At 41.2% G+C, this 27,794-nt stretch overlaps 2 protein-coding genes across 2 annotated transcripts; both read left to right on the forward strand.

Annotated features, from left to right (window-relative positions):
- Positions 1 to 3,446: 3,446 nt before the first annotated feature.
- actr10 (actin related protein 10) lies at positions 3,447 to 10,928 on the forward strand. The gene is made up of 13 exons (XM_072362298.1): positions 3,447 to 3,639; positions 4,668 to 4,740; positions 4,845 to 4,927; positions 5,047 to 5,155; positions 5,413 to 5,520; positions 6,475 to 6,542; positions 6,675 to 6,754; positions 7,294 to 7,329; positions 7,737 to 7,816; positions 7,903 to 7,976; positions 8,132 to 8,213; positions 9,108 to 9,309; positions 9,934 to 10,928. Exons 1-13 carry the CDS (start codon positions 3,563 to 3,565, stop codon positions 10,113 to 10,115), a joined length of 1,254 nt encoding a protein of 417 aa, XP_072218399.1. The 5' UTR covers positions 3,447 to 3,562; the 3' UTR covers positions 10,116 to 10,928.
- A 7,904-nt stretch (positions 10,929 to 18,832) lies between these two features.
- On the forward strand, positions 18,833 to 27,552 carry LOC140266974 (snake venom vascular endothelial growth factor toxin HF-like). Its single transcript, XM_072362122.1, has 7 exons — positions 18,833 to 19,003; positions 22,425 to 22,458; positions 22,548 to 22,741; positions 22,837 to 22,913; positions 23,007 to 23,036; positions 23,110 to 23,178; positions 27,064 to 27,552. Exons 1-7 carry the CDS (start codon positions 18,941 to 18,943, stop codon positions 27,125 to 27,127), a joined length of 531 nt encoding a protein of 176 aa, XP_072218223.1. The 5' UTR covers positions 18,833 to 18,940; the 3' UTR covers positions 27,128 to 27,552.
- The last annotated feature ends 242 nt before the right edge of the window (positions 27,553 to 27,794 follow it).

Consider the following 27,794-nt stretch of genomic DNA (forward strand, 5'->3'; position numbering starts at 1 on the left):
GTATTGTGCTTGGACAAAGAAGAGTTACAGATCTTTTTTGGAAAATAATCAACACAGTGTGCTCCAGACCAAAGATAACGAGGACCATCCAGACTGTTATCAGCAACGAGTCCAAAAACGAGGCTCTGTTATGGTTGAGGTGTTGTATCAGTTCCCACTGCAAGACGTGTTTACGCTTCTGTGACTGCAACATTACTGCAGAAAAGTACATAGATTATACATACATTCTGGTGCAACACATGCTGCATTCCAGACTACATCTGCAGAGGAGCATGGTGGTTTGGGGGTTATTTATATTCTTCTCTCTTTTTTTCTATGGATTTGAACTATCCAAAAGAAACACCTAACCTAATGTGACCAGACGTCCCCAATTTCCGGGGACAGTCCCCGTTTTGGGTGACCTGTCCCCGGTCAAAGCTGTCCCCGAAAATGACCCCGATTTTGACACTGAATGGGGGAAATGCGCGAGGACTCAAAGTAACATTAGTTATTACGGTAGCCATTTAACGCATCGCCATATGACGTACAGACGCAGCAGCGTCAACAACAACAATCTAGAGGCAACAAAAAGGAAAGAAAAGGAGACCAGCGCCGCGATAAATGGTATGTTGTGTATTCATTTTCTGTGGACTGGCAGTAGACTTGGCTGTGAGTGTGTGTGTGAGTGAAGTGATGTAACATTAAAGTAAGTATGATTGTTTTTCTGAATTGAAGACCTAAGTAATGTTATAAAAGTCAGTGAACGTTAACATTATGACACTGTTTTCATATCTGTCATTAGTGAAGCTGTAACATTAACATTAGTATGAGATTACCAGGTGATGACATGTTTTTCTCATGTTCTCCTCTGCTCTTATTCTACCCAGGCTCCTGAGGTGGAGGTGGATGAATGAGGAGATAACTGTAATGTCACTCATTTTTTTTATTATTTCTACCTTTTGTGTAATAAAAGCTGGTTAAGCTACACAAAAAAGTACTTGTCCCTGTTTTTTTATTTCATAATGATGATATTTGATGATTTTTCACCACTGCAATGAAAATGATTTTCATTTCAGAAATCTGGTCACCTTATTGTAACCTATATTACGTTTTAAATAAACACTTTGGGCAGCTAAATGTGAATGAGAACTAGTCAACTTGAAATTTTATCAGGTGTTCCTGAAATTGTAAAATTAGGCTGTTTTAAAACAGCAATTAGATTAACGTTAAGATACATCTACATATATTTGGTTTAGCAGTTAATCTGGTAACTGTTAACCTAGGTTACTTAACCAAAGTCCTTCCCAAATTGCACAGGCTGCTACAGATAAATCAGCAGCGCATATAGTTTACAGCACTGTTTACTTTCAGTCCTGTTCTCAGCTGTTCCTGCTGATCTGAGGAGGCAAAGTCTTTATCAGGTTCCATTTTTTAAGGCCAAAACTAAATAAAAAAAAAAAGAGACAAAAGATTCAAGAAAGACCAAACTTCTGTCAGGAAGAACAGCTCCGGCTGTTAGATATCAGCTTGGGAAGGAAGAGGGAACGAGTTTAAGTCTTTACCAGGTTCCACTCAATTTTTCTCAGTCTTCAAATTTTGAAACCAACAAGTCAGTGACTTTATCTGGATACAGAGCAGGAGACAGAACAGTTCCAACCCAACACCAAGCAGCTGAACAAACCAAAGACAGTCGATGAGCAAAGCTGCTTCACAGGAAACATGTTGGAACACTAAAATATAGAGTCTGTGGTCATCAGTCTCAGGTAAAAAGTACCACGAAAGCAGCACAAACCAGCAGAGTCGTAACTCAGAGGCTCAATAAACTGCTTTGGGACTCGGCGCACATATGTTCAAGTCCTCAGTCTTCAGTCTTCATGTCTTCAGGTTTTAGAGGCCAAAGTAAAGAGTGAAACAGCTTTAAGTTGCAAAGTAACAACTTAATGTAACACCAGTTACTATGGTAGCCATTTAACACATCCCAGAGAAGACGTATGACGTATAAACGCAGCAGCGTCAACAACAACAATCTAAAGGCGGCAAAAAGGAAAGAAAAGGAGACCAGCGGACGCGATAAATGCTATGTTGTGTATTGACTTATTTATTTTTGGCAGGGTTTTTTTGGCAGATTTTTAACCTTCGCATTGAATGTCCCCGATTTTCATTTCACAAATCTGGTCATCTTAACCTAACCTGATGTGGAACTTCATCCCAAATCTGAGCTTTAGCTGTTTTTAATCAGGCACGTACCGCCCCCCTAATGTGACGTCACGCTGTGCGAAAGCGTAGATATGTACACGAGATGCCGCCTCCGACGCTGCTGTCCATTGGAACGATATGTAAACCCGGCCGCCATCTTGGGACGGGGGAAGCTACTTACTGCATTAGTCAACGGAGCCAGAGATCTATTAACGATTAAAATCACCACAACTCACTGAATTTTCAACCGAATTTTAGAGCTGTTTGGTTTAATATAAATTTCAGTCATATATTTGTGATACAACATAGATTCATTTTTATACGATTTTATTTACATTATACATACATTAGAAATGTGATTATTTAGACAAAGATTTCAGGTATTTAAGCTAACTCTATCATGCGTTTAAAAAAAACCAGTATGTCTCCTATGTTAATAGAATTGTGCATTTTAACATGAGGAAAGTGACACTGATGTTTCTAAAGGTTTATATCAGGGTTCATTCAATAGGGACTATTTCTAATAGTGTATTTCATTATCATTTAGTGGGCACTGCGTTGTGTTAGTGAAATATTAAATTATATGACAATTTGTCATGATGGTCAGGTCAGGAAAATTAAAAAGCGGTGGTTTCACTCCTTCCTTTAAACAAGTTGACTGTCCAGTCCTGTCAAAGTCTTGTGGTTTAAAGTGACAGCTACAGACGACTGAACGGTCCTTTGGGATAAAACCTCTCCTCCTGAGGGCTCCTGCCCATGCCTGCCTCTCCTTTATCTTTTGGAAACCTACACACAAAACAATTCCACGCTCAGTTCTCCGTGCTTATGTAGCTACAATTCAGGTACATAACTTAAGTTAGTAGTTAACGTTCATGTTAGTGCTATGAAACTGATTCAATAGATCATTTAGGAATAACATGGCCTACTTAGCACAACTTTATACAGTGGCTGATTGCCAAATGTCACTTTCATCATCTTACTTATGTCTTACTAACAAACATAACAGTTAATAACAGTTCATATTCATAACAGTTAAATAATATAAAACAACTTCTTCCTTGCTAAATGTTTTTCCAAGTTTATTCGTTTCGGCGTTTCTTTCACGGGAACATCCGTAAGCGGCCCAAAAGCCCAAAATTTTGCCAGATGCACAGCTGTCAGACCCGTTCTGATAGTCTGACTGTTGTCAGAAACCCCGTCCCAAGATGGCGGCCGTGTTGACGTGCCAAGCCCGAATGCGGCATCTACGTGTGTATATCTATGGTGCTAAAGACCCAGCCCGGGCCGACAGGAAGACAACACACAGAGTTTTGCTAGGATGCAAACTAGCGGCTGTCGGCGCTAACTGCTAGTATAGTTTTCGCTAAAAGGCCTATAGATCAGTAAAATGCCATTATTTGATGGACTGGGAAGTGGAGGAGAGAAGACTGCGATTGTCATTGATTTAGGAGCAGCATACACAAAGTGAGTATCGGCCGTTAGCACGTCATACTAACAAAGCTACAAGGCTAGCTTGTTATGCTAACATATGGCTAACGTTTTGTGTTTCTTTTCTTAAGTGACCGCTTGTGTTTTGTCTGTGGGTGTATTTAAGAGAACGTACGGTTGAGTGTTAATGTCTGAAAAGGGATTTAAACATCCCAGTAGTGCGTTAAATACAGCAGTGCGTTCTGCAGCTCTTAATGCTAGTTTAACGAATGATGCCAGTGCTTCGCTAGGTAAGCCAAAGCTGCAGATAAAACTCAATCATTTTAAGATAAAGAGACAAGTGTACAGCAACTGGGATTATTGCTGGAACGGTACTGAATAATGCCTTCAAAACTTCGTAGTTGGATTAATTTCAGACAACGACACAATTCATAGCTAGTTTCTCACATGTTATTGAAGAAGTCGCACGTTGTTAAAAGACCAGGTCTCTGTCGCTTTTTTTGTTTATTTGCCAACTATACGGCTGCTTAAAAGAATATCTGTCCCTCTACCAAAAGTCCATGTATTTATTGTTACACCTGACGCATCATCCCACGTTAAAGTAATTTACGGTGAGCACATTACTTGAAATTTATCACAACCTATACAATAGAAAACCCAATGTTTGTTTTTTTTTTAAGAAGAGAAAACTGATCTGACGCTTGTCACATGAAGATCAGGAGGACTGTTCTCTTCTTTTAAATAAAGATGCCTTTGTCCATAACATCGGTCCCCCAATGGTCCACACAGAGCTGCACTATGTGTTCGTTTCTCTGTACACGGCTACACTTTATTACATTTTCGCCATCTCGTGGCTATGAACTTTTGTAGTTTGATTGCCATGTTAAAATCATTATTCCCTTTTTGTTTTTACAGTCTTCTCTAATGGTTCCAAAAACTTTCAGTATTTTAAAAAAAATATATAGATTGGTGAATATTAATCGGAAATATTAAGAAACATTAATTTCTTAATCATGTCCTCCCTGCAGGCCGCTGACGCTGTCCTTTTTCTCTTTTTGTTTCAGATGTGGATTTGCAGGGGAAACGGGGCCCAGGTTCATAATTCCGAGCGAGATCCGGAAACCGGGACAGCAGCAAGTGAGATTGTTGTGATTAACTCCGTGTGAACACATTAAGTGATGTATTAAAAAGAAAAAACTGCATGATTTGTGCTAACTGGGAATGTGACACCTCAATTTCAGGCCATCAAAGTGGTTCAGTACAACATCAACACAGAAGAGCTATATGTCATCCTCAAAGAGTTTATCCACATTCTGTACTTCAGGTGAGAGTGTCCTGCATTAGTTAATCATTGCATACAGCGTTTTCAGCTGCCATAGCGGTTGCCAGTGTATGGAACATAAACCATAACTGAAGCCTGCTTTTGCCATTTGCTTCAATCAGGCACCTGCTGGTGAACCCTCGCGACAGAAGAGTGGTCATCATCGAGTCCATCCTCTGCCCGTCCCACTTCAGGGAGACGCTCACCAAGGTTTTCTTCAAACAGTTTGAGGTACAACAAAAAAATCTAATCTGTGCTCTTATGATTCTGGACATCGCTGATGGTAGAAATAAAGTTATTTCTAACAAAGGAAACTGGTTGTGTTGGAGGGGGATTTGACTCTGAAACCTGCTCAGTATGATATGTCTGATTAATTTAAGGCAGCTAAGAGGAAGAGGTTTCTTTTTTTTTTGTTAAAATTAGTGGATGAAAAATAGGAGTTTTGGTCGTTTGTTGCTCATTTAATCGTTTAAAATCTCATTTAACAGGTGCCCTCCGTGCTTTTTGCTCCAAGTCACCTCATGGCCATCATGACTTTGGGCATCAACTCTGCACTGGTGATGGACTGTGGATACACGGAGACACTGGCGCTGCCCGTATCCTCTTTGTTTCCGTTTGATCTCCGCCCTTGTTTCGCAAGGGGGGAAAATGTTGTTTGGGGTGGTTTAAAGAAAAAACAAAGTGGAACGACTTGAAAATAATTTAAACCCCGTAGTCAACAAAATAGTTGTCAGATGTTGCAACTGAGACATTTTTTTTAGTGATCTTAACTTCCCTTTAAACATTTGGAACTGGGTCACGTTTACCACCACGTTGCATCACTTCTTCTGTTAAAAACTCAACAGTTTTGGAACTGAGTAGTTTAGTCGCGGAAGCTCTGACAAGAAAATGTGTTCCTGTTATTGTTTGATGTACATTTTCAGCTACATTTTGGGGCTTTCTTTATTCTATTTTTGTTTCACAGTGATTGCACGTAGGATGGACTCTGGAATGTGCTTTCATTATCACTTTAATTTGTGGAAACCTTGATAAACTAAGCTCACCCAGCAACAGATTTCAGAAAGGTTTCTGTGCCCGTACAGTGATGTTTGCGTTTGTTTTTGATGAGGTGCCGTTGTAATCAGGCAAAAGTATTGATTAGTTCAGTGTTGGTTCCAGCTTCAGCTCAAGGGTTCGTCTTGCTATCTCAGTATATTTTATCACCAAATTATTTAAATCTGCAATTATATGTTGAAAACACCTGTACCGTTTTCTGAGATATTCCACCTTTTAAGAGCTCTTCTGGTATGTTGTTGCTCCCGCTTGGTTTTTGAGACACATTCATTTCAGTTTTTTAACCTTTTTAATGAGTATTTTGCCTTTGAATTTAAACACCCTCTTTAAATGATTTTCAGTGTCCTTTTGATCTACATTTAACAAACCTCCCAGCTGTTTTAGAAACCGGGGTTGTTGCATTTCAAAGCATTTCTGTGTTAGTGGAAGCAGAAAGATGATTTCCTGTGTCTTAGTGTGAGGTTTCTATGATATCCACCTTAACTGTGCTAAATCAGGTTTACGAGTGCACTCCGATTCTACCAGCCTGGGAGGCTTTGCCTCTGGGAGGAAAAGCCCTCCATAAGTAAGTCGCCCCTGAAAGTGTGTGTGTGTGGGTGGTTGTTGGTGCTCTGTTTTACTCGCACTTGAATGCAGAAATGACAATAAAAAAAATGCTTGCTATCTTTCTTTAACTCAATGTGTTTGTTTCTTGTAGAGAATTGGATGGATTCCTTGTGGAGCAGTGCACCGTGGACACGGATACCACGACTGGACAGAGCATACCAGCTGCCATTGGTAAGTAGAGACAGTCATCACACAGTGTGTCTTTTTGTCTTTTAAAATGGGGACAGCTGTGAAACCATACGTCAGTTTTGCACTGCTTAGTTATTTTAGAGCTGCGAGTGGGTGGGGTGGCTGCAGCCATTATGCATCGTTTACTATTCATGAGAAGAACTTGTTTCAGTGTGACATTCGAGTGAATTGTGAATTATACATATGCATACAGTCTATTTTAGAGTTTCCTCTCCATCCTTCTTGTTGACAGAGGTAACCGAGGGGGGGGATCCTACATATCAATAGTTAAAACAAACGGCAGGCTGACTCACTTAATTGGACCACATCTCTGCTGAAAGCACGAAGGGGGCTGAGGAAAAACCGGGTTACATCTTTACAGTTAAGAGAGGGAGGTGTCAGCTGAACTCTGAAGTCTGTAAAGAATTAGTAAAAGTGATGTAGACTGCAAAAAAAAAAAAACCGCACTGCTGCAATGTCAGCTCAGACTCCCCCAACCACTTATTCAGCCTTGTAATGCAATCATCTCATCTTTTCATCAGGGACTCTTCCAGAAGAAACAGTGGAGGATGTCAAGGGTAAGTTTAACTAAATATCTGCACCCTTCTTTCTTCTCCCTTTAGGATCTTGGTGTGATTCTTATCTCAATGGATGTATCTTTAGTTTCATTAAAAAAATCAAGTCCGACTCGGCTGTTCTAGTTTCTTACTTTATAATCACTATTTGTCGGATTAAAGATTCATCTAAGCGTTTTTAGACGATGAGTCTGGTCGTTGGAAGTGTGGTCGACCATTTCTTTGTTAATTGCAGCAGAAACTGCACCATGAGAACCGAGGGAGGATTTAACAGAACACATTTTGCCTGTAAATCATTAACAGGATTTGCATTCACTAGTAATGTTACTTAAAATTCTCATCTATCATTCACGCAGTTGTTCCGGTCTCTTAGTTTAGATGCATGACGTGTGCTGCTTTTGTTTTTACAGTCAGAACGTGTTTTGTTAGTGACCTGCAGAGAGGCCTCAAGATCCAGGAAGCCAAATTTAACCTGGAAGGTACAGCAGAGGTAAATAAGCTGTTTGTATTCTGCCTTCTGAGTGAGTAGAAAATGCTTTAAGTTTATTTACTGCATAATGAATTCTTTGTTCCCAGCGTCCAGCCCCTCCCCCAGATGTTGACTACCCTCTGGATGGGGAGAAAATCCTGCACATTAAAGGGTCCATCAGGTAATGTGATTTCTATCTGCTGTCATTCTTCACTACTTTTCAGCAGAGCTTGTGGGTCGAGACGTTTGAGCTTCTTTGTGTTATTCCTCCGCCTGCTGGTCGTCTGTACTGTGTATTTTTCATTTGCTGAGATACTTGTCTTTTTTTTTTTCCAGGGACTCTGTGATGGAGATCTTGTTTGAACAGGACAACGAAGAGAAGAGCGTAGCCTCTCTGATACTCGATGCCCTGGTCAAGGTAGAGAAAGTCATCCGTACACTTATATATTGGGACGTAGCATTGTGTTTTATCTGCGGATTGCCGCATGTCGGAAGTAGTCCAAACAAATGTTTGTGAGTTGAGATGTGCACAGATGAACCACCTGCCGAACAATGTGTACAAACGACTCTGTTCTGTGGGGTTGTTAACATGGGGCAGGGGGCGCGGGGTTGTTGGTGACAGATCCTTTGGGTACTGCAGGGTGGATCAGGCTTGTTGCTTGACCAAAAAGGCTCTGGGTAGTTAAGGCTTGTTAAGGCCAGAGAATCTTTGAAACGGGTGTATTATTTGGGTTTGTGAATGAGGGAGTGATTTCTGACAGATGTCTTAATACAGACATTAAACTACCTTTTGAGGGTTTTAATCTTCAGTTTTTGTCGAAGCTGAGAAGCATCATTCAACTCATTTGTCTGTGATGCCGTCTTTAAGTCACATGACGTTGTGTAGACTATATCTAACAGGATTTTCGCCTGGTTGGTGGATCTAGTTTGTGTCACATTGTCTTAATGTAAACCTTCAGTACCTTTTACAGTAAGAATTTAGCTGTTCTTGTGTAAAGCAGTAAAATCCTGTGTTCAGTCAGACTCGGCGTGGCCGCTTTGCCGTGGGCATTCAGTGTAACTGAAGCTGCATTTTTGATCAAGTCAACCTTATTAATCTGATAAACAGCAGCAGGAAACATTGCAATCTTTTCAGTAGAGCTGTACATATTAGAGAAAGGTTTTCAGTAAAGCAGGCCACATTATCCTCCGTCTCATTCTGTAGTTGGTTGTCCTGTTTTTTTTTTTTTTTGTTTTTTTTTAGTGGCAATGCTAAAGTGTTTCTTTTTCTCCTGTTCTTTTCTCTGTCTTCCTCTTCTCGTTTTTCTCTCAGTGCCCGATTGACACGCGTAAAGTGCTCTCCGAGAACCTGGTGGTGATAGGAGGCACGGCCATGCTTCCCGGCTTCCTGCACCGCCTCCTGGCAGAGATACGCCTCCTGGTGGAGAAACCCAAGTACAGCGACGTGCTGGCCAGCAAAAGCTTCCGCATCCACGCTCCCCCCGCCAAGCCCAACTGCACGGCGTGGCTCGGAGGTGCGATACGAGCTCGGACTTAAGCGTTTGTCACTACTTGCTGAACTGAAGTCTGTCTGAGTGTTAGCCCGATTCTTTCATTGGAAGCCCAAGAACAAGCTGGAGAAATCTTAAGTCAAACAAAGTCTTTATGAGTGGTCACATGTAAAGTATGGCAGTGCTGGACTCTGAGTGCCAGAGCTCCCGCAGGAAACCCATCAGGCCGAGCCCCGATATCCGGAAACATTTCTTATTTATGTTCACCTTTATCTCACAGAGGTTGTACTTACACTCGACAGAGTAGAATTGGCCAGTTTTTAGTGACATGAGCAGGCCAACCACCGTCCTTGTCCTGTTCTTTGGATGTGATAAACTGTGTGTGTGTGTGAGTGTGTGAGAGTGTTGTTTTATGCGTGTATCTAATGTACCAGACCTATCTGACCTCATAGAGACGCTTTATCTGACCGTTATTTTGTCTCGCTGTCATCCTAAAGTCTTGGCCCATTCAAGGACATACATTGCGTTGTATGAGTAGAGTGGAAAAGTACAAACTATGAACATAGGTTATTGATTAAAATACAGACTTTTTTTCCCCTGCCTGTCTTGTAACATTTCTCGACTCGTCTCTCTCTGTCTTTTCCCCAGGCGCCATCTTCGGGGCCCTGCAGGACATCCTCGGCAGCAGGTCGGTGTCGCGGGACTACTACAACCAGACGGGCCGCATCCCGGACTGGTGCTGCTTGAGCTCCCCTCCTCCTGAGTCTTTGTACGACGCGGGGAAAACCCCTCCTCCGCTGATGAAGAGAGCTTTCTCCACTGAGAAGTAGAATAAGCCGTGAGACGGTTCACACAGGGGTTCTTCAGTTCAGCCCCTCCCTGGCACAACAGTCCAGTAAACGTTAATGTAACATCTCTACACTGGTATTATATGTTTATCGAACTCACAGTTCAAGTATTAATGTCCGGTAGTAAAAAAAAACAAAAAACATTTTTTTATGTACTGACCTTGGACTGTTTGATCAGGTGAACAGATTTCAGACTGTAAGACAAAATGGATTTTGGGACTTTAGACGATTGCATGTATTTGATGTGACGTGTACACATCTACTGTCTCAAGACACCGAATCTGTACTTGCATCCACTCACTCTCGATCTAATTCCCCTCTGAATGCTGATGGCAGTAAACCGGAAAAGTCCTCTGTTCGGCAGAAATGTTTCTGATGGCACACGATGGTTGTCGTCGGAAAAATTTCTGCAGAACACAGGATTTCTTAAAAAGAGGAGAGAAATCAGACGGCGTGAGTCACGAGAAAATGTGTGAGCCTAACTTTGACGGTCGTTACCCATACAGCTTTTTTTCGAAAAGAGGAATATTTTGCACTTATTTATTGTTTGTACTTTGCTGTGTGATGTTTCAAATGCATCTGAAGTCCTGCACACACACAGACATACACACAGGTATTAGTTGCAATTTTCCACTCTAATGTTAACAGTAAGACGGTCGGACGTGTATAAACAAGAGGGCTAATCTTAACCTTGTGTGTGTTGTGTAGGGCTGTTTTCCCAACATCCTTATATCTTACCCTGTAAAGCCCTTCATCCCTTACTGCAACAAATAAATACTCCAAAATTGAATCAGACATGTTTTTTGGTCATTTTTATCGTAGTATAGAAAGTGTGGAATTTGTTTTTAGTTTATTCCATGTCTGGATAAGCAAACTGAGTGTGAAAAACGTTTGTATTTCCAGACGATCTTGAGGGTATGATGCACAAAAAGAAAGGCCCTGCTGCATTGGGTGATACGGTTCAACAGACTCACAAACTGCAGGCTCAGTGTTTCGATTCAGTTTATTCTTTCACTATTTGAAAGACCGGACGGAGAGCTGAGAGGACAGGACAGCGATACAAAATCACCAGACCAGGGATACGTGCTGTGTGGAGAAGAAAGAGAAAGTTAATGACGCCATAACATAGGTTTATTACTTACATGGAAAGCAAAAACGATGGGATATCTCTCCTGCAAACTATATTCTTTGTCAAAAATTTCAAATCTTAAGCCTAATCTTAAAGTTTGATAGGGTGTCTCCCATAGTGGGAGCTGATCTCACAAGAAGGAAGACTGTAAGTAAGTATAAGCTCCGCCTCCTGTTTTGCTCTTTGAGACTCGCTGAACCAAAAGTAAGAGCAAAGGGTTCTGTCGGGGAAATGATGGAACTAGTGTGGTCTTAGAAGTCCGATGCGGATAAGTCCTTTCGAGCTTTATGTGCGAGCAGGAAAATTGGATTTTGTAACACCTCCCAATTTTGTAACATTGGTTTGTATTTTACAGGAAGCCAATGGAGAGAATGCAAAACATGATAATAAAACCTGTCCAAAGTTAAAGCAGATTGTTGCCTTTTAAACAGCACATTCAACATTGCCCGTAGCTGGGTTTGATCTTACCACATCTAACCACTCGGGTTAAAACCATTCTAATCAAGAGGCCCAGTTGACGCTGAGATGGTTACAAAAGTTCACGAGGGAAGCTGCTTTTCATGTGAACAAACGTAACTGGAAGTAATGATAACTGACTTGCAGTTTTTCAGTGCATTTCAAAAGTTTGCTGACTGAATTCCACAAGTTTAAGCTTAATTTTTCAGTAGTTAATTCTGTAAGGAAGTTCACTGAGTACAGCAAATTGCAGCTGGCTACATCTGACCAAGAAATACGGCGAGACCTCCTGTAAAACTCCATTTAGATGCTTCCTCTTCAATGAAACTTGCTAAAATGAGCTTTAGGCTTCTTGAAGGTTGCTTCGTTGTTGAGGCACCTGAGTTTCCATACAACCCCATATCTGATATACCATAAAAACCTTGTTTTGTGTTGTCCGTGTTATTGTTTTTAATGTTTACAGGATTTTAGGTATTGCAGGAATTGAGGATTACCTTTGTGCCTCGGGCCTGGACCTCTCCGCAGGATTTACAGTTGTGAGGATGGTGTCCTACAAAGACAAAGACATTCAGGCTGCTGGAGATGATTCGGTTCGAGCAAACGTTTATTCTTAAACATAAAGCAGAGCGTACCGGAAGCTGGGATTCTTCCTCTCTCTGGTTGAAGAGTTCCTTCATGTGACTCAGCTGAATTACATTTAGCAGGTGATCCTTGCCAAGAGCCATCATCTGACTTTGAAACCTGATGATCACTCTGTCTTTTTTCTTCATCCCCACTTCCAGCTCCTCACACCTGGCTCTAAACTCAGCGACTTTGCCCATCTCCAAATCCGCCCTCACCGCTCTCCAGCCATTTTCATAGGCAGTTTGGACTTTGTCGTTCTCCTCCTGCCAGGCTGCTTTGGCTTTGTCGTGGTGTTCTTGCCACCGAGCTAAGATCAATTCTGTCTCCTCAACGCGCGCACAGAGGGTTTCATAAAGAGTGGTTGCTTCACCCTTCTGCTCCTTGGGTCCAGGACACTGCGAAGACCTCTCTGATGCCCTCAGGTCTTGCACCGGGCAGAGGCCCCTTTCCTCTAGGATCCTGTGCAAGCCGCTTATCTCTTGGATCAGCAACTTCTTTTGGTTTTCCCAGCTGATTCTGTCACTCGTGTATCTCTCCATCTTCAGCTTCAGGGAGAAATTTTCAGACAGAAGGCAGGTAACCTGCTCCTGAGCTGATAGGAGGGCTTGTTGGAGAGCGTGAATGGCATCGGGAGCTGAAGGTGGCGTCGGCCACCGAGGCTGCTGCTGTCTCCTAAACACCTGATACATATACGCCTGCTGTTTAGCTACAAATGCAGTCACATAACTGAATGCTGAAATTACCTGTCACAGAGGTTCATCCAAATCTAGACAACGGGGACAAGACTGGTCCTCAACAGAAAGCAACCTGTTGTCATATAACATAGTAGAAGCTGCTAATTGTATGCAAAAACCATTAAAGTTAATATCACAAAGTAACTACAACCTCCATTAAGCTTATCTTTTCCTCCCAAGTGATCATCTGTAAAACGCGTCTGTTCATTCGAATACCTTCATCTATTTAATTTTGTACATCAAGTTAAGTCCCAATTTCCACTGAGATCTATGGAAGCTGAGACGGACACATTTGTGACTTGTTATATATCTTTTGTTATAGATGTATCAATTTTGAGTGTGTGAAAACAAGGACAAAGCAAATCTACAAGTTCAATTTAAATCTTCAAGTACAAATCAAATTCACGGTTGAATTATCAAATCTTCAGGAAGGTACCAAATGTAACTTCTCTGGAAGAGTTAAACTGAGCATGACGAGAAAGTGGGCTGGAATCGATAAACTCAGTGTTGAGTAAAAAACAAGTCTCTCCTGTTCAATAGAAAATATCCTACTCTGTTTGTTGAAGTGTTGAATTTTCTCTCCATGGTGAGTGATTGTTGCGATTATTTCGCTCCAGACAGAAATTTATCTCGACCGTGGTCACAAGTGACACGCTTTGATGACACTCATTCTAGAATCTTTGGAACTGTTTGCATCGTAACTGGAATCCACAAGTTGCTCTGGAACCTTATGGGGTTCACATTCTATGAGTGAGTTTCCACGGAATAGCTATGTAAGACAAGGAGGCCATGGCAGAGTAGAAGTACTGGTGTGGAGTATAATCTGTTGTCAGAATTGTGATTGGGATGGTCAGAGGAACCTTACGTCTAAGTAATTATGTTGGCATCCACTGCACTGCATTGAAGTGGTTTACATCTTACTTGTCCAGTAGAACCTTCTCCGTTATGGTTGGTGACCTGTCCTCTTCCATTGCTTCTCTCTCCTGTGGAGTCTCACAAGGATCTATTCTTGGCCCTATCCTCTTCTCATTATACATGTTACCACTTGGGTCAGTTATAGCCAGGCACAACCTTTCTTTTCACTGTTATGCAGACGATTTACAAATCTATCTGCCAGTGACGCCAAATAGAAACAGTGCACAATTGTCTTTGTTCAAAGCTCAGGTCAACTGTCAGAAATCTGCGAGTGACCTTTGACAGTCATCTGAGGTTTGACAAACAAATTAACAATAGTTTTTTCCAGTTGTGTCTCCTGGCCAAAGTTAGAATGTTTTTAAGCCGTCACGACCTTGAGAAAGCCATCCATGCCCTAATAAGTTCAAGGTTAGACTACTGCAATGCACTTTATGTCGGCGTCTCCTAGACTTCTCTAAGTCACCTTCAACTTGTGCAAAATACTGCTGGCTATCTTTTAACCAACACTAACAGATGTATGCATAACACTCCTGTTCTTAACTCCCTTCACTGGTTTCCTGTCCTTTATAGAACTGATTTTAAAATTTTAATGTTTGTTTTTAAAGCTCTTAACGGCCTCGCCCCATCGTATTTATCTGGGCTTTTAACTGTCCGTAATCCCAGTAGAGCTCTGAGGTCAACAAATCAACTTTTGCTGGAAGTGCCCAGGTCAAAATACAAGCACTGGGGTGACCGAACCTTTTCCGTTGCTGCCCCCAGTCTCTGGAATAAGCTCCCCCCCGAGATGCGTCTTATTTCTGACCTGGGCCTCTTTAAATCTAGGCTATAAACCTACTTATTTCAGATGGCTTTTAATACCCAGTAGTATGATGACACTTTTATCTTATCTTGTTCTATTTTGTTGTATTTTATTGCTTTTACTGTTATTTTATTGTTTTTTACTTATTTTTTTGGTACACCAAAATGGATTGTTGTAAAGGACTCTATAAATAAAGTACATTTACATTTACCAGGCATGACCTCAAAATCCAACATGGCGGCCCTGCACAAAGTGGTAACATCTGCATTTGTAAACAGTATATCTGTCAGTTTGTGTCTCATGTAGGGTGCTCATAGTTACAAAATAAATGTTTAAGAATAACCATCAAAAATTCAGTTGCACCTATCAGCAGAATTGGGGGAAAAAAGACTTCTATGATATATGTTGAATGTTCACGGAAAATAATAACTCATCTTGTGTTCAAAGGGCAACAACATATCTCAAAAGAAATCTAGACGGGGGCAACAAAAGGCTGGGAAAGTAAGTGGTTTTTAAAAAGAAACATCTGGAGGAACATGTTTCAACCAATTAGGTTAAATGGCAACAGGTCAGTAACATGATAGGGTAAAAAGAGCACCTTAGAGAGACCCAGAAAGAAGTAAAGTTGGGAAGAGTTCTAGCAATCTGTAGACAACTGTCATTCATGTTCAATATTCCTTAATGTGGAATTGTGAAGACTTTGAATTCTCGATTATCTACAGAATATTATATAATCAAACAAATTCAATGAACCTGGAGAAGCATCTGTGTGTAAGGGACCCAGACATGGAAATCACTGCATGGGCTCTGGAAGACTTCCAGAAATCACTGTCTGGGAACACAGTTCACCGACCATCTGCAAACACAGGTTGAAACTCATGCAAAGAGGAAGCCATGTGTGAACATGATCCAGAAACACTGCTGTCTTCTCTGAGCTAAAGCTAATTTAAAATGGGCTGAAGCAAATTGTAAAACTGTTCTGTGATCAAATGAATAGATATGTTAAAATTCTTTGTGGAAATCCTGCATGCTGCATCCTGAAGACTAGAAAAAGAATGAGACCATTGGGGCTTAGTTCAAAATCCTGCTTCTCTCATGATACGGGGGTGCATTAGTGCCTATGGAACTGGCAACATAGGCTCCCACTCAGATGAGGTCTTTTCTAGATTAATTTTTTTGGTAAAAGAATGCCAAAACCTCATATTACATCTAGTACAACAGCATGGCTTCATACTAGAAGAATCTGGGTGCTGAACTGGCCTTCCTGCCGTCCAGTTCATTCACCAATTAAAAACAGTTGGTGCATCTTGAAACACAAAGTATGATAAATACGACTCGGGACTGTTGAGAAGCTGGAATTGTATGACAGACAAGAACCTGACAACAGTCATCTCCCAAAGGTCCCGCAGCCGGTCTCCTCATTTCCCAAATGTTTACAGACTGTTTTTTTGCTACCATCAAACTCAAGAGGAGCTGATATTTCTCAAAGGGTGGTAAAATGTCTCATTTTCAACGTTTGATGTTTTCTTTGTTTTATTCTGGTAAAATATTAGTTTGTTACATTTGCAAATCACTGCATTTTACCTTTAATTTACATTTCCACTACTCCCTTTGGAATTGGAGTTGTACATACAATATGATGATTACTCAAATTCATAATGTGGATTTCGAATATGTTGGTGCGTGTAAAAGTGCGTAGCGGTCTGTACGGATACTGGTTGAAGAATACATGCTGTTAATGTCTGCACATCCTGGAATGGAGCTGCATCTGTTTGGCCTTTTGGGTCACATTAATCACTCAGGCTGCTCCATCTGGCTACTGTGAGCTTGGGAACTAGTAGCATTACCCACAATGCACCTGCAGCAGCTCAACATTGGCCAAAAAGTGTGGGAAAGATATAGATAGATAAAGTTTGGGTTTTAATCTCCGGCATAAACACTGAGCGAAGGAGAAGCAAAGCCTCCAGTGATAGATGATAGAAGGTGTGTGCAGTCTCTCCTCTGCCCTCCGCAGTGATATCAATAAACCGAGCAACCCTGATGAAGATCGATGGTCCGACAGCTTACGCAATACTCTGGTGGGGAAAGATTTTCCCTGTTGGACATGACTTTGGTGACCAGTAGGTGAAACATGTGGCAGCTTTCCTCATCTATTTCTGTTACATAATATTAAAAAAACTTATCCAGAGTGAAGAGCCTCTCTAGACTCCACAGGGATTTTGGAGGAGACAGTGAAAGCTTTGTTAGTCGTGTGAATGCTTATATTGAAAAGCAGAGAAAGCGCAGGCCTCCTACCTGTGGATGCGTGCCAAAGTTTCTGTGTTATCATCTGTGAACCGCAGCCTTTCTCAGATGATCCTTTTTCAAACATTAACTAAAGACAGCCATGGCCTTGCTCACATATAGAGCAGTACGGTCCCACCTGCTGCTCCAGATGAGGGAAACCCCATCCTCCCCTCGGCTGGAACTGGGACCTGGGCCTCAGTGAGGTTCCCAGAGACAGGAAGCAGCAGCTGTCTGTCTGACCCCTGGCTGTCTGATTTGGAACTCGGGAAGGGGACTCCCCTCCAAGTGGGTGAGTCCTGCCTGTTGGGAGTATCAGTAAAATGCACTTTAGAAAACTGCAGAGTCTGGAAAAGAGCCGACAGGCGGGTTCTACAGATTTGTTCAATCGTAAAATTGTGTTGTGCCTTTTTTTCAAGGCTTAGGAATTATTTTAAAAGGTATCGCTCCTGTTTGTATTTTTCTTTTTGAAAAAATATAACATACATTGTAAATTAAAGCATTTATACTTTGGTTAATGTTGTAATCAATGAGATGGAAACTTATTTCTTCTCAAATGCGGGCCTGACATCGACGCCAGCACAGAGGACAAGGCGAATTGAGCTCAAGTGGAGGGCCTCATCCATCATGGTTATCTTCTCCAAAGAGGCTGTTTTTCATAACACACCAAACCAGTTATCCAGTCAATAACACTGGCCGTGAAAACACGTACGAGCCCAACTAATAAATGTGTGGGCACCTCGGAGCTTGTTATCATGCAGAATGAGGAAACAAGAACATTAATAGGGCCCCTGTACACAAACCTGTTCAGGAATCGTTCTGAACTGGAAATGAAAGCATCAGAAAATTTTTGGAATGTCAGTATAGATAATCTCGAGTCAGCTGTGTTTGTGTCAATATGGAAAGGGCAGCACTTGGAGGTTCGTGGTGCCTAATCGGTGCTGAAGAACCACGCTGTTTATACTAACAACCAGATCCAGATGTGGAGCCAAACCAGCTGTACATTGGCAATTAGTACAGCGATCCACAGAGCTGCATGTGCTGGGGCCTTACACTGCCGGTAAGTATTTCAGAGTCACAATCTGGTCATAATACAGAGCTACAACCATTTATTTTAACTTCTTAACTAATTTTTTCCCCAAATTGACTCTGCTTACGTTCATTGGTTCACATATTCAATCAATCACACAAAGCAAAGTCTGCTGGTAGGTTATGTCAAGGCCACTAAATCTCATTAACTTGCATTCTCTGGCATTTGATGTGGAAAGCTGATGATGACCCACCTCATGTTTATTGTGTAACTATGAGCTTAACATTCAAAATATGTATTTGCAGGAAAATGTTGTGTATCTCAGCATGGTGTGCAATGTGTCTCTAAAAGAATTTGAGAAAAGTGGAAGACAAAAGAAGAAGTGACACGTCTTAAAAACTGTCTTCATCAGATGAACAATATCTGAAAGTGATGTCCTGACAATTTCAGCAAAGACCTGACACAGGAGCTGAGAGAAATGCATTTGGACCTTCAGTCGATCCTGTTCACTTCAGAAATAGTCTGATAAATTCTGGACTTTCAGCCTTAAATCAAGTATGAGTCGTCAATGTCATGTGTGGCATGAGTCGGACAAGCCGTGGCTACCTACATCATCATCATCATCGTCATCATTTCTCTGTAATTCATCCTGGTGACGGTTTAATCATCAGCCGTTGCCTTTATATTCTGCGTTACTGGCGCGCGCTTCATATCCCAGCTGGACTCGCGCTCAGTGGGGCGGCCCCAGGCTCTAGTTGCTCCTCGACCTTCTCCTTGAAATTTTCATTGCAGTCCGAACCGACTGAGGAAGACAGGGGGAAACTCATCCTCGGCACCATGCAAAGCTTCATTGGAACTTCTCTCCTTTATTTTCTTCTGTTGCACCTGGCACCTGCGCAGGTAAGTCATCAGCACGTGCAGTAAATTATTAAGATAATTTTTTTTTCTTGTGTTCTTTCTTTTTTTTTGGGGGGGGGGGGGGGTATTAAAACCGGTCAGATTTAAATATCATTTAGCATTTTATGTCACGGAACTTACGACTTCACATGTGACTCATTGCGTGAAACAGCTTTTTTCGACCCACATTGAATTTCCAGCTGTGTTCTCGTGCGCGTGTGTTCTGATGTCGGCTTTTCGGCGAGTAGTTTCGGACGAAACTGTTTCACGGTTATGTTTTGGACTGAAATAGAAATGTACTGTCTGCGTAAGCGGGTGTGAAACACAACCCGGCTGGTGCTCAGCCAGATGTGCGTCTGTAATTTGAGGGCGCAACATACTGCCAGGGACGGAGCCATGGCCAATGTCGCCCTCTCAAGTCCGACAACAATCATGAAGTCATGAGGGCTATACATGTAGAACAAATGACTTTACATAGTTGCAGAGCAGTGGCGCATTGCACACCTGTACTTGATATATTAACTTTAAATGTGAAATTGAACACTTCTATCAGCAATTCAGAGAGCTTAACATTAGAAAATGCTCCTAATCTCAGTTAATCATCAAGTGTTGCATTGAAAAAGATGTATTTCAACATGCCAGTCATCCCTGTATATGTAAATTAGAGCGACAGATGATGAACTATATACTATATGTGCCAGCAGGAAAAGTTTCTGTGCTTGATTAGTTATTATTTGTTTGGGAGAATCCTCACTGAGAGAAATTATTCAAACACAATAGGAGTTTTTTTTACTTTGCACCTTTGCAGCTTCAGGATGTTTGCGATTATAAGGGCAACCTGCTCAGCATTACTCTCTGGTTTTGAGCAGCTTTTTCCTCTTTTTGTCTCATGTAAAGAAGGACATAGTTAGGATCACATACCTTTCAGTATAGCAACCTAATTTATGCCAATGTAGCTCTAAGATGATCAAATTAAATTTTAAATGAATCTTTAGATATTTTTTCCTATCATCCAGGATAGATTTAATTCCACCGCATACTTCTGTTGTGTGGGTCATTGTTCATCAGTCAATGAGAAAATTTTATTATATTTTGCACAAAGAACTCACTGTCACTGCTCAGATTGGGACAGACCTAGAAAAGGCAAAGTTTTACTGGGGTTACAGTTTTATTAACTCCACTAAACTGTACCTTGTATGTGAAGAGTTCGACACCAGGCCACAGAATATGATGGATGTCTTGCTTGGTATCACTGCTGCAGCTGTCATTTCTTTCCTGTCACTGTCTAATGAAGACTATGCTAAAAAAAAAAAAAAAAATCATATGGTGCAAAAGTCTAAAGCTGCTTTCCATCCAACCATCGATCCATTTATTGTCTTCCATTTATCAGAGGTGGGGTTATGTAGGCAACAGGTTCAGGAGGGAAACCCAAACATCCCTCTCCCCAGCGACACTCTCCAGCTCCTCTTGGGCGGGACTCAAGGCGTTCCCGAGTTAGAAGGGATATATAATCCCTCCAGTGAGTTCTGGGTCTGCCTTAGGGACTCCTCCCAGTCAGACAAACCCAAAAAAACCTCCAAATGATTCCTTTCGATGCAGAGGAGCAGCGGCTCTACTCCAAGTTCCCTCCAGCTCCTCACTCTATCTCAAAGGCTGAGCCCAGCCACCCTCCAAAGGAAACCCTTTTGAGCCGCTTGTATTCAAGACTGGTGCCCCGGTTTCTCTTTTCCAGGCAAGGTGACACTTTTACTCTGGGGTCGCTTATTGAGGTCTTTGAATCACACTTAGTCTGACCCCTCCAGTGAAACCAATTTGCCATGAGAAATCCTACCAGGATTTGTTGCCAGGAAAGAGATTTATTGAAACATGTACACACACGCAGCCAAATTTAGAGTTTTTAATGGGCCTCTACAGGACAGAACGCTCAGAGCTAGTGTGGAGTGCTTAACTGACAGAGCAGCGGACGGTAAAATATTATTTTCAGAAAAATTTTCTTTTACCTGATGGTCCCCAATTCTTACACTACAGGCAGCATTTTACCACCGAAATAGAGGAAAATGTCACTTGTCTTTCACCATGTGACTTCTGTAGCCACCAGACTGAAACTTCTAGTCTTTGAAGCTTCTGCATCACATGAGTCCTATTCAACTGCCCATACGAAAACCAGAAATTCCCTTTTTTTCCCTCTTTTTTGTTTGATACCAGAAACACAAATAACGCACCGATGTATTCAGGAAAGCTATGTTGTTGCTGCCGTAGGATAACTGTGCCATCAGGTATGGTTTTACAAAAAGAAAAGGTTTTAGACTAAGTTTGAGCACATTTTCAGCCTGACTCCAACCGTCTCTGAAGCACATAAACATGCAAACATATGTTGACATTCATATCAGACAGATGGCCTTGTTTCTGTACTGTTTTTTGAAGCTTTTTAATAAGATTTTTACACCTCATGTACAATAGATGTTAATAGGATGTATGCACCCATATATTATCTTACTGGAAATTGTTAAACTCAGAGATGATTTGATAACAGCTAATTTTAGTTAGTGAACTCTAGCTCATTGTATACACACTAAGACACAAGAAAACACACAAATATCAGCACATATTCACTGTTACACAAACCAGGCCAACGGAGGGCAACACAAAAGCACAAAACACAAACGTATGCGACAGGAAACATAAAAGAGCCGCATGAAAACCCTCTGCTAGCAAAGAGTCCCTGTGAGTGACATTTCAAAGATAATGTTCCCATTGATGTTCACATACAGGCTGAGGGGAGATCAGTCTTCATCTAGAGGTGAAGAGTCACAACGGGATAGGTGAGATTCAAAAGAAGAAGAGAGCCAAGATCAACTTTTGACTAATTTTTTTGCCCAATTTGCTGTGCGTTACCATTGAGCGTTTGGTGGCTGGCTTGTGAGAACTTAGCCAAAGTCATACTGTTTTATGATACATGTCTCTACCTCAATTTTGTTTTAACAGTCTTATGGTGTGTAGAAGTCCCACGGGGGAAGGCAGCAGCTATTCTTTCCTGTTATTCTTTGCATGCTTTGAAGGTTTTTGCTTCTTATGATAATAAGCCGTCTCATGTTACAACCGACTGAGAAATCAAAAACACTTTCCGTGTCAGTTGGCTCGTTTTACTTTTTATTTTATTTATTTATTTGTTCTGTGGTGGCCCACAGTGGTGCACCGCTGAAACCATGCTGCATCATGTGTTTTTACAGGATCCAAGTATGTGCAATAGTTTTTGTCCGCCACTAGAGAGAGCTGTGCAACTGTTGAATCCCTGAAGCCACGGTCTATTTCTGGGCCATTTCTGACCATATTTGGCTTTGAGGCTGATACTTATCAAAAGAAACTGAATTGTAGATTTTGGCAAAGATTTGAACTTTTATTTAACGTAAATGTGTTTTTACAGATGTTTCACCTTCCAGAGGAGAGGCAGTCTAGAAGTAAGTCTGCTGCTCTGATTCTTGTTCTTCTAAATGAGCTTTCCCACCTGGTGAGGTAAAAAGCAGATATGCAACCTCTCTTGTATCAGTGACGTTCATGGAGGTGATGGGAAAGAGCATGTGTCGACCCATGGAGCAGCTCGTGGATGTGGAGCACGAGTTCCCCAATGAAGTGGAGTACCTGTACATACCTGCTTGTGTCCCACTTTGGCGGTGCTCTGGTTGCTGTACGGATGAGCAGCTGGAGTGCCATCCTACCGCCGAACGCAACGTCACTCTGGAGGTGCGACCAGATCTCTAATACACACAGATGCACTTTCTGTTTACATTAGCTATTTAGCCCTTTGTTTAGCTTGCTCTTTTCTCTCGTGCCCTCAGGTGATGCGGATTCATCCTTTGGTGTCTATGCAACACGTGGATCTGACATTTGTGGAGCATCAGGGATGTGAATGCAGGTAGATTTCAGATAAGTCCCTCTGAGAGACACCCGATTCATTTCTTAAAGAGCAATTAACAGTAAGTTGTGTCTCTTTTTTTCTGTTTTGCAGACTGAGTCAGAAACCTCAAAGTAATGACAAGTAAGTAATCAAGCGTTTTCTTCATCTGATTTGAATTCATCAGTATCTTGATGGTACTTGTCTTCCTGCATAGCAACAGTGAGTCTATCAAGAACAGACCACGAAAGAGGAAGCGCAAGAAGACTGCCGTCGGCTGTGGAAAGTAAGAGACTGAGCATGTTTACACTTGTGATGATTAGGTTAGTCTGACCAAATCTGGACTTATAACACATGTTAGTCTGATCAAAGTGTATGAAATTGAATCCAGATAATGTGGTTTGGGATTGTATCACTCTTAAATGTGTACGCTCAGCTAGACTCAAGTGGGCCAAAGTGCTCCAAAGGTTCCATCTTTTTGCATCTTTTTGTAAAAACAGTAAAGTATAAATGTATGATATTGCAGTCTAAGTCAAAAAATGATGCTTCTGGTCACGTTTTTCTGTTTCTTTTGTTAAATTGATAAACCCGTCAGAAATTGTGACTGACAACCAGCCCATAATGACTGCTCTGCTCTAATAGAATCCTGATTTTATGGCCGCAGCATCATCTGACAAATTGACCATTCAAGTACCTTAAAGACAACATCTGTGCAGTGAGTTCGCCTTCACATACATGTACGGTGCAGTACAGAGAAAATTAGAAGTCCAAAACTTGTTTTTCATACAGTCCCCAGCGTTTCGCATTTTGACGCCTGTGCATGTATTCTGGAACAAGGATGGTGGTCCAAGTAAACAACCAAGTGGAGATTTAACCATGGCTCAACTCAACTGTGCACGTAACCGTACCAATTGATTTCTCGCTTGTGGTGTTTCAACACGTTTACAGTTTCATGACCTTTAAAGCGACATTTATCCTAATTTCCTCCACTCAGTCTGACTACCAAGAACAGAAAAGATTAAACATTATCCTACAATATCTTGTCTGCTGCGTTGCTCTTCACTTCTGCAGACATGTAATCCAAAACATTTGTGATGAGCAAGCTCTCTATGAGGTCACAGAGCATTTGTTAGGACAGTAAATCAAGGCCACTGATAGTTTTAACCAAGGAATGCTGCACTAAAGATTTTGACTGAAAACAACCAGATTCACATATCAGGAATATAACAAAGATTAACCAGAAGCAGAGAGGAAGTGAATCTTTACTTTCCACAATGTATTAACCCAACGTTGATATTTTGCAAGAAATGCACATAAAATGTTTTCTACCCATAAAATGGGTTATCATCTATTAATGCAACAGCTGAGAATTCCTGCTTTGAATCTGAACACAACACCTACATTCTCAGAAAGGAAAGGTGAGAAAGCTTGTGTGTTCTTGTGAATTATTGGCAGAACCAATCCTGGCAGCTCGCTGGATGGGGCTTTTTGATAATATGAGAAACTAGTGCAAACTGGAGAATACGATAGCACAAGATAGGTAGAGAAGACAGCAAGGCTGAGCAAGGAGCCACTACTGCCTCACTTGTGACTGAGAGTTGCGGGCCAAAAGAGCCTGGAGCCAGCTGATAACCGGTGCATTTCTAGTAGTTTAGAAAAAGTTAACACATTATCATTCTGATACTTCCACTTCCACGTGAGCTTGCACAATTTGCCTTCCTCTACTTGAGAATTGCGCCCTGATTCAAACTTGTATGGGTTTAATTAGTTATTCCATTTTTATAAGTGCTAAACAGAGCATAGAATCAATAAGAGTTAAGAGTAGTTAACAGTGCAGGCAATGTCATCTGCTGGCGGCAGAGACAGGGGCGGGGACAGATAAGAGTATTCATAGATCCCCGTTCACTGAATAAGGTGTCATTCCAAAGCCGTTTCAAGGCAGATTTAGTTTTTTTCATCGCAAAAACTTGGAAATGTACAATTGTGAGGAATACAGGTGAGTCTTTCGGGGAATTAATAACTGCTGGAGTGTGACTCTAAAAAATAAGATAAAGTGTCCTTAAAAAGGTATATTCTGTGAATGCAGCTACAGTCGTAATCGTTTTAATTTATTTTTTTAAAGGGCATTCTACCCAATCTACATGTGAAGATCAGATTATTTATCTTATCTCTAAGCATACCTCAAGACCGGAAGTTTACAGCAGCGAGTTGGTTTGGGGTTTGAAAAAATGCGGCTCAACAACATGAGATAAGTAGATCTCTGCTGATAAATCACTGGTGTCACTCACTTTGTATAAAGTCTATTTTATTGTCCTGTCTTATCAGTTCCTGCTTGTTCGGAAAGTGAAAGTGTATTTTAAACATCCTCGGACTGAAACATCCGCAGACTGAAATACAGTAGCCCCGAGGTCCAAAACCCCAAAATAACAGTGCTCTTTCGAAAATATTGCGTATTTTATCTCTTGAGTTTTGCTGCTTGTGTCTCGTGTTGTGTTTTTCACCTCGGTGCCATCGCGCTGAGAGGATCCCTTCTTAAATCGATGTTCAAATTCAAGGCAAAAAACCCACAATCCTCTTTTACAAGCAAAACTGCACGGTGACATTTAGCAGAAGCTTGTAGGGGCTGAGATGTGCAAATATAGCATGAGCTGTCTGAGTCAGTCAAATCTCTTGGGTGTCTCTGAGAGCTGAAGCCTCATTAGCACAGAGAGGAAATTCATTTTGTCACCTCAGCTCAGCGAGGGAACGCTATTTTCACAAATTTTACAGGAAATATCAAGACTTAGAAGACGACACTTTTATTTGTCTTAACTGAAAAAGCTGAAAGCTGCTAGATTTAGCTGAACTTGTCTTTATGGAGTACTTTGGCTTAAATCAATGTCAGCCCGTCCTTTAAGCATTTAATGATCATTCAGTGATCATCCTTGTCAGCTTTCCTTCTCAGGGAACAAGAAAAAAATTGCAGTAACTAGGTCACCTGCCTGCAGGTTGTCACCATCGCCTCCGTTTAGGAGGAGAATGAAGCAACAGAAGGAAAGAAATGCATCGTGGGCATCAGCCCTATTATCAGCCATACCATTCTGACTTGAGGTCACTGCAGGGGAAGGTTGTGTTAGTCTCTCAGAAAGATTTCCCACAGAAGCATTTTACGAGTCTGTGTGGTCTTGTTGTGCCGGCTGTTTTCTGGACCTGGAGCAGTAATGATGTACTTTATCTTGCCTTGGCTTATTTTTTCTTCGTAAACAACACTTAGAGCAGGAGCAGTGCCATCTCAAAACCCTCTACTTAGTGGCGAGGGGACCACATGGTTGCAGCAGAGTTTTAATGGCTTCTATCAGATATCGAGGTTTCCAGCTGCACGTGAGGCCTGAGAGGGATAAACACATGATTTGATGTCATCATGAGCTACCTAAAGTTAATATGTAGACTTTTATTTTGTTTGTTCAGTAGCGTAATCTTTCACTTTGTTACATGGATGAGAGATTTTACTTCTTTCAGAGCCTTAGTCTCAAGGAACTCCGACCCCAATGGAGGTCAAGTCTGCATTGCGTTGACTTGCTGTAATCCATCCATGTCAGAATGATCGTTTTGTTCTGTTTAGATTGTTTTTAGTGCATTTGTGGCTTTCGAAAACCATCCCATTTGGAAAGAGATAAAGACGTTGTAGCTCGACAAATGTTGTACCAAGATAAGCAAAGCTACAAAGATTTTCAAGTCTTTCGGTGGATTTTGTCCGAAGATGCTCTCAAACAAGAAAAAGAGGGATTTTTTGTTGTTGTTTTTTCATTTGATGTAGTAATGAATTTCAAGCCAATCAGAACTGCACGGGGATCTATTAGTGATATTCAGCAACTACTTCTATCAATATTGGTGTCTGAATAGGTTTTATATCCTAGATGATTATGTCCTCTACCTGGATAAATGGCTGTAGCTTTGTTCAAAGATGGGGAAATAGGCAGGAATCAGTACATCAAATTGAACTAGGTCTGATTAAAAGTGTTATAAATCAACACCAAATACTGATTACAGCATGATTTGCACTAAGGCTCTAACATTCACAAGTCATTTGGAAAATTAAGAAAAAAAATCAAAATATGTTGGTTAGAGAGGTGGTTGAATTGACACATAATGCTGAATTAATTATTTTACATGTGTATTTTTGTTTTTTCAGGTGCCAATTCCCTCAAAAGCAGATAAACCTTGGACGAAGTGATACAAAATTTAATTTGGAGTGAGCAACAGCCAGTGTGACAACACACCTTTCTGCGCCCACGCTCTCCTTGCTGTGCATACCATCTTTTTCTTTTTTGATTGACTCTTAAAGCAGAAAAATATTGCATGTCTACAGAAACCCTGTAGACGTGTAGCTGCCTGAGTCAGACAGATACATGGAATTTATCATATGACCTCACCCTGTCAAACCAAAATCAGTTCAGGCTTTTTTTGTATAGCTGTTCCTGTGGGAAGTTTGGAAAATATGCTTAGAATGCAGAACAGATACAGACGACTTCTTGTTTATCTTAACTTCCATTGGTATGAGACCAGCTCGAAACACAGCAAAGACAATTAACCTAATACATAGTCATTGTAACATTTATGATTTTTTTTCCTAATAAACACTGAATACAAACTGCAATATATGACACATGGAAAGTACATAAAATAAAAGTTTACTCAAAGAACAAGTCTTTTGTGTTGTTTGCATCTGCATTTGTTGACTAGTATGAGGACACAGCAGTTCCTCTTCTGATCGGGCTCCACTGTAAACACTGTGTGCAGAGCACAAAGGGCTGCTGTTATCCATTCACTTGCAATGCGCTCCCAGCCTTGCACAGACATGTGAGATGATAGGGGTGTGGTTAGATTTAACAACAAGGCCTTCTCATGCCGTCGTATATCACA

This window comes from Leuresthes tenuis, unplaced genomic scaffold (genome assembly GCF_036924035.1).
Source record: "Leuresthes tenuis unplaced genomic scaffold, fLeuTen1.0.hap1 SCAF_13, whole genome shotgun sequence".
Classification (NCBI taxonomy): Eukaryota; Metazoa; Chordata; class Actinopteri; order Atheriniformes; family Atherinopsidae; genus Leuresthes; species Leuresthes tenuis.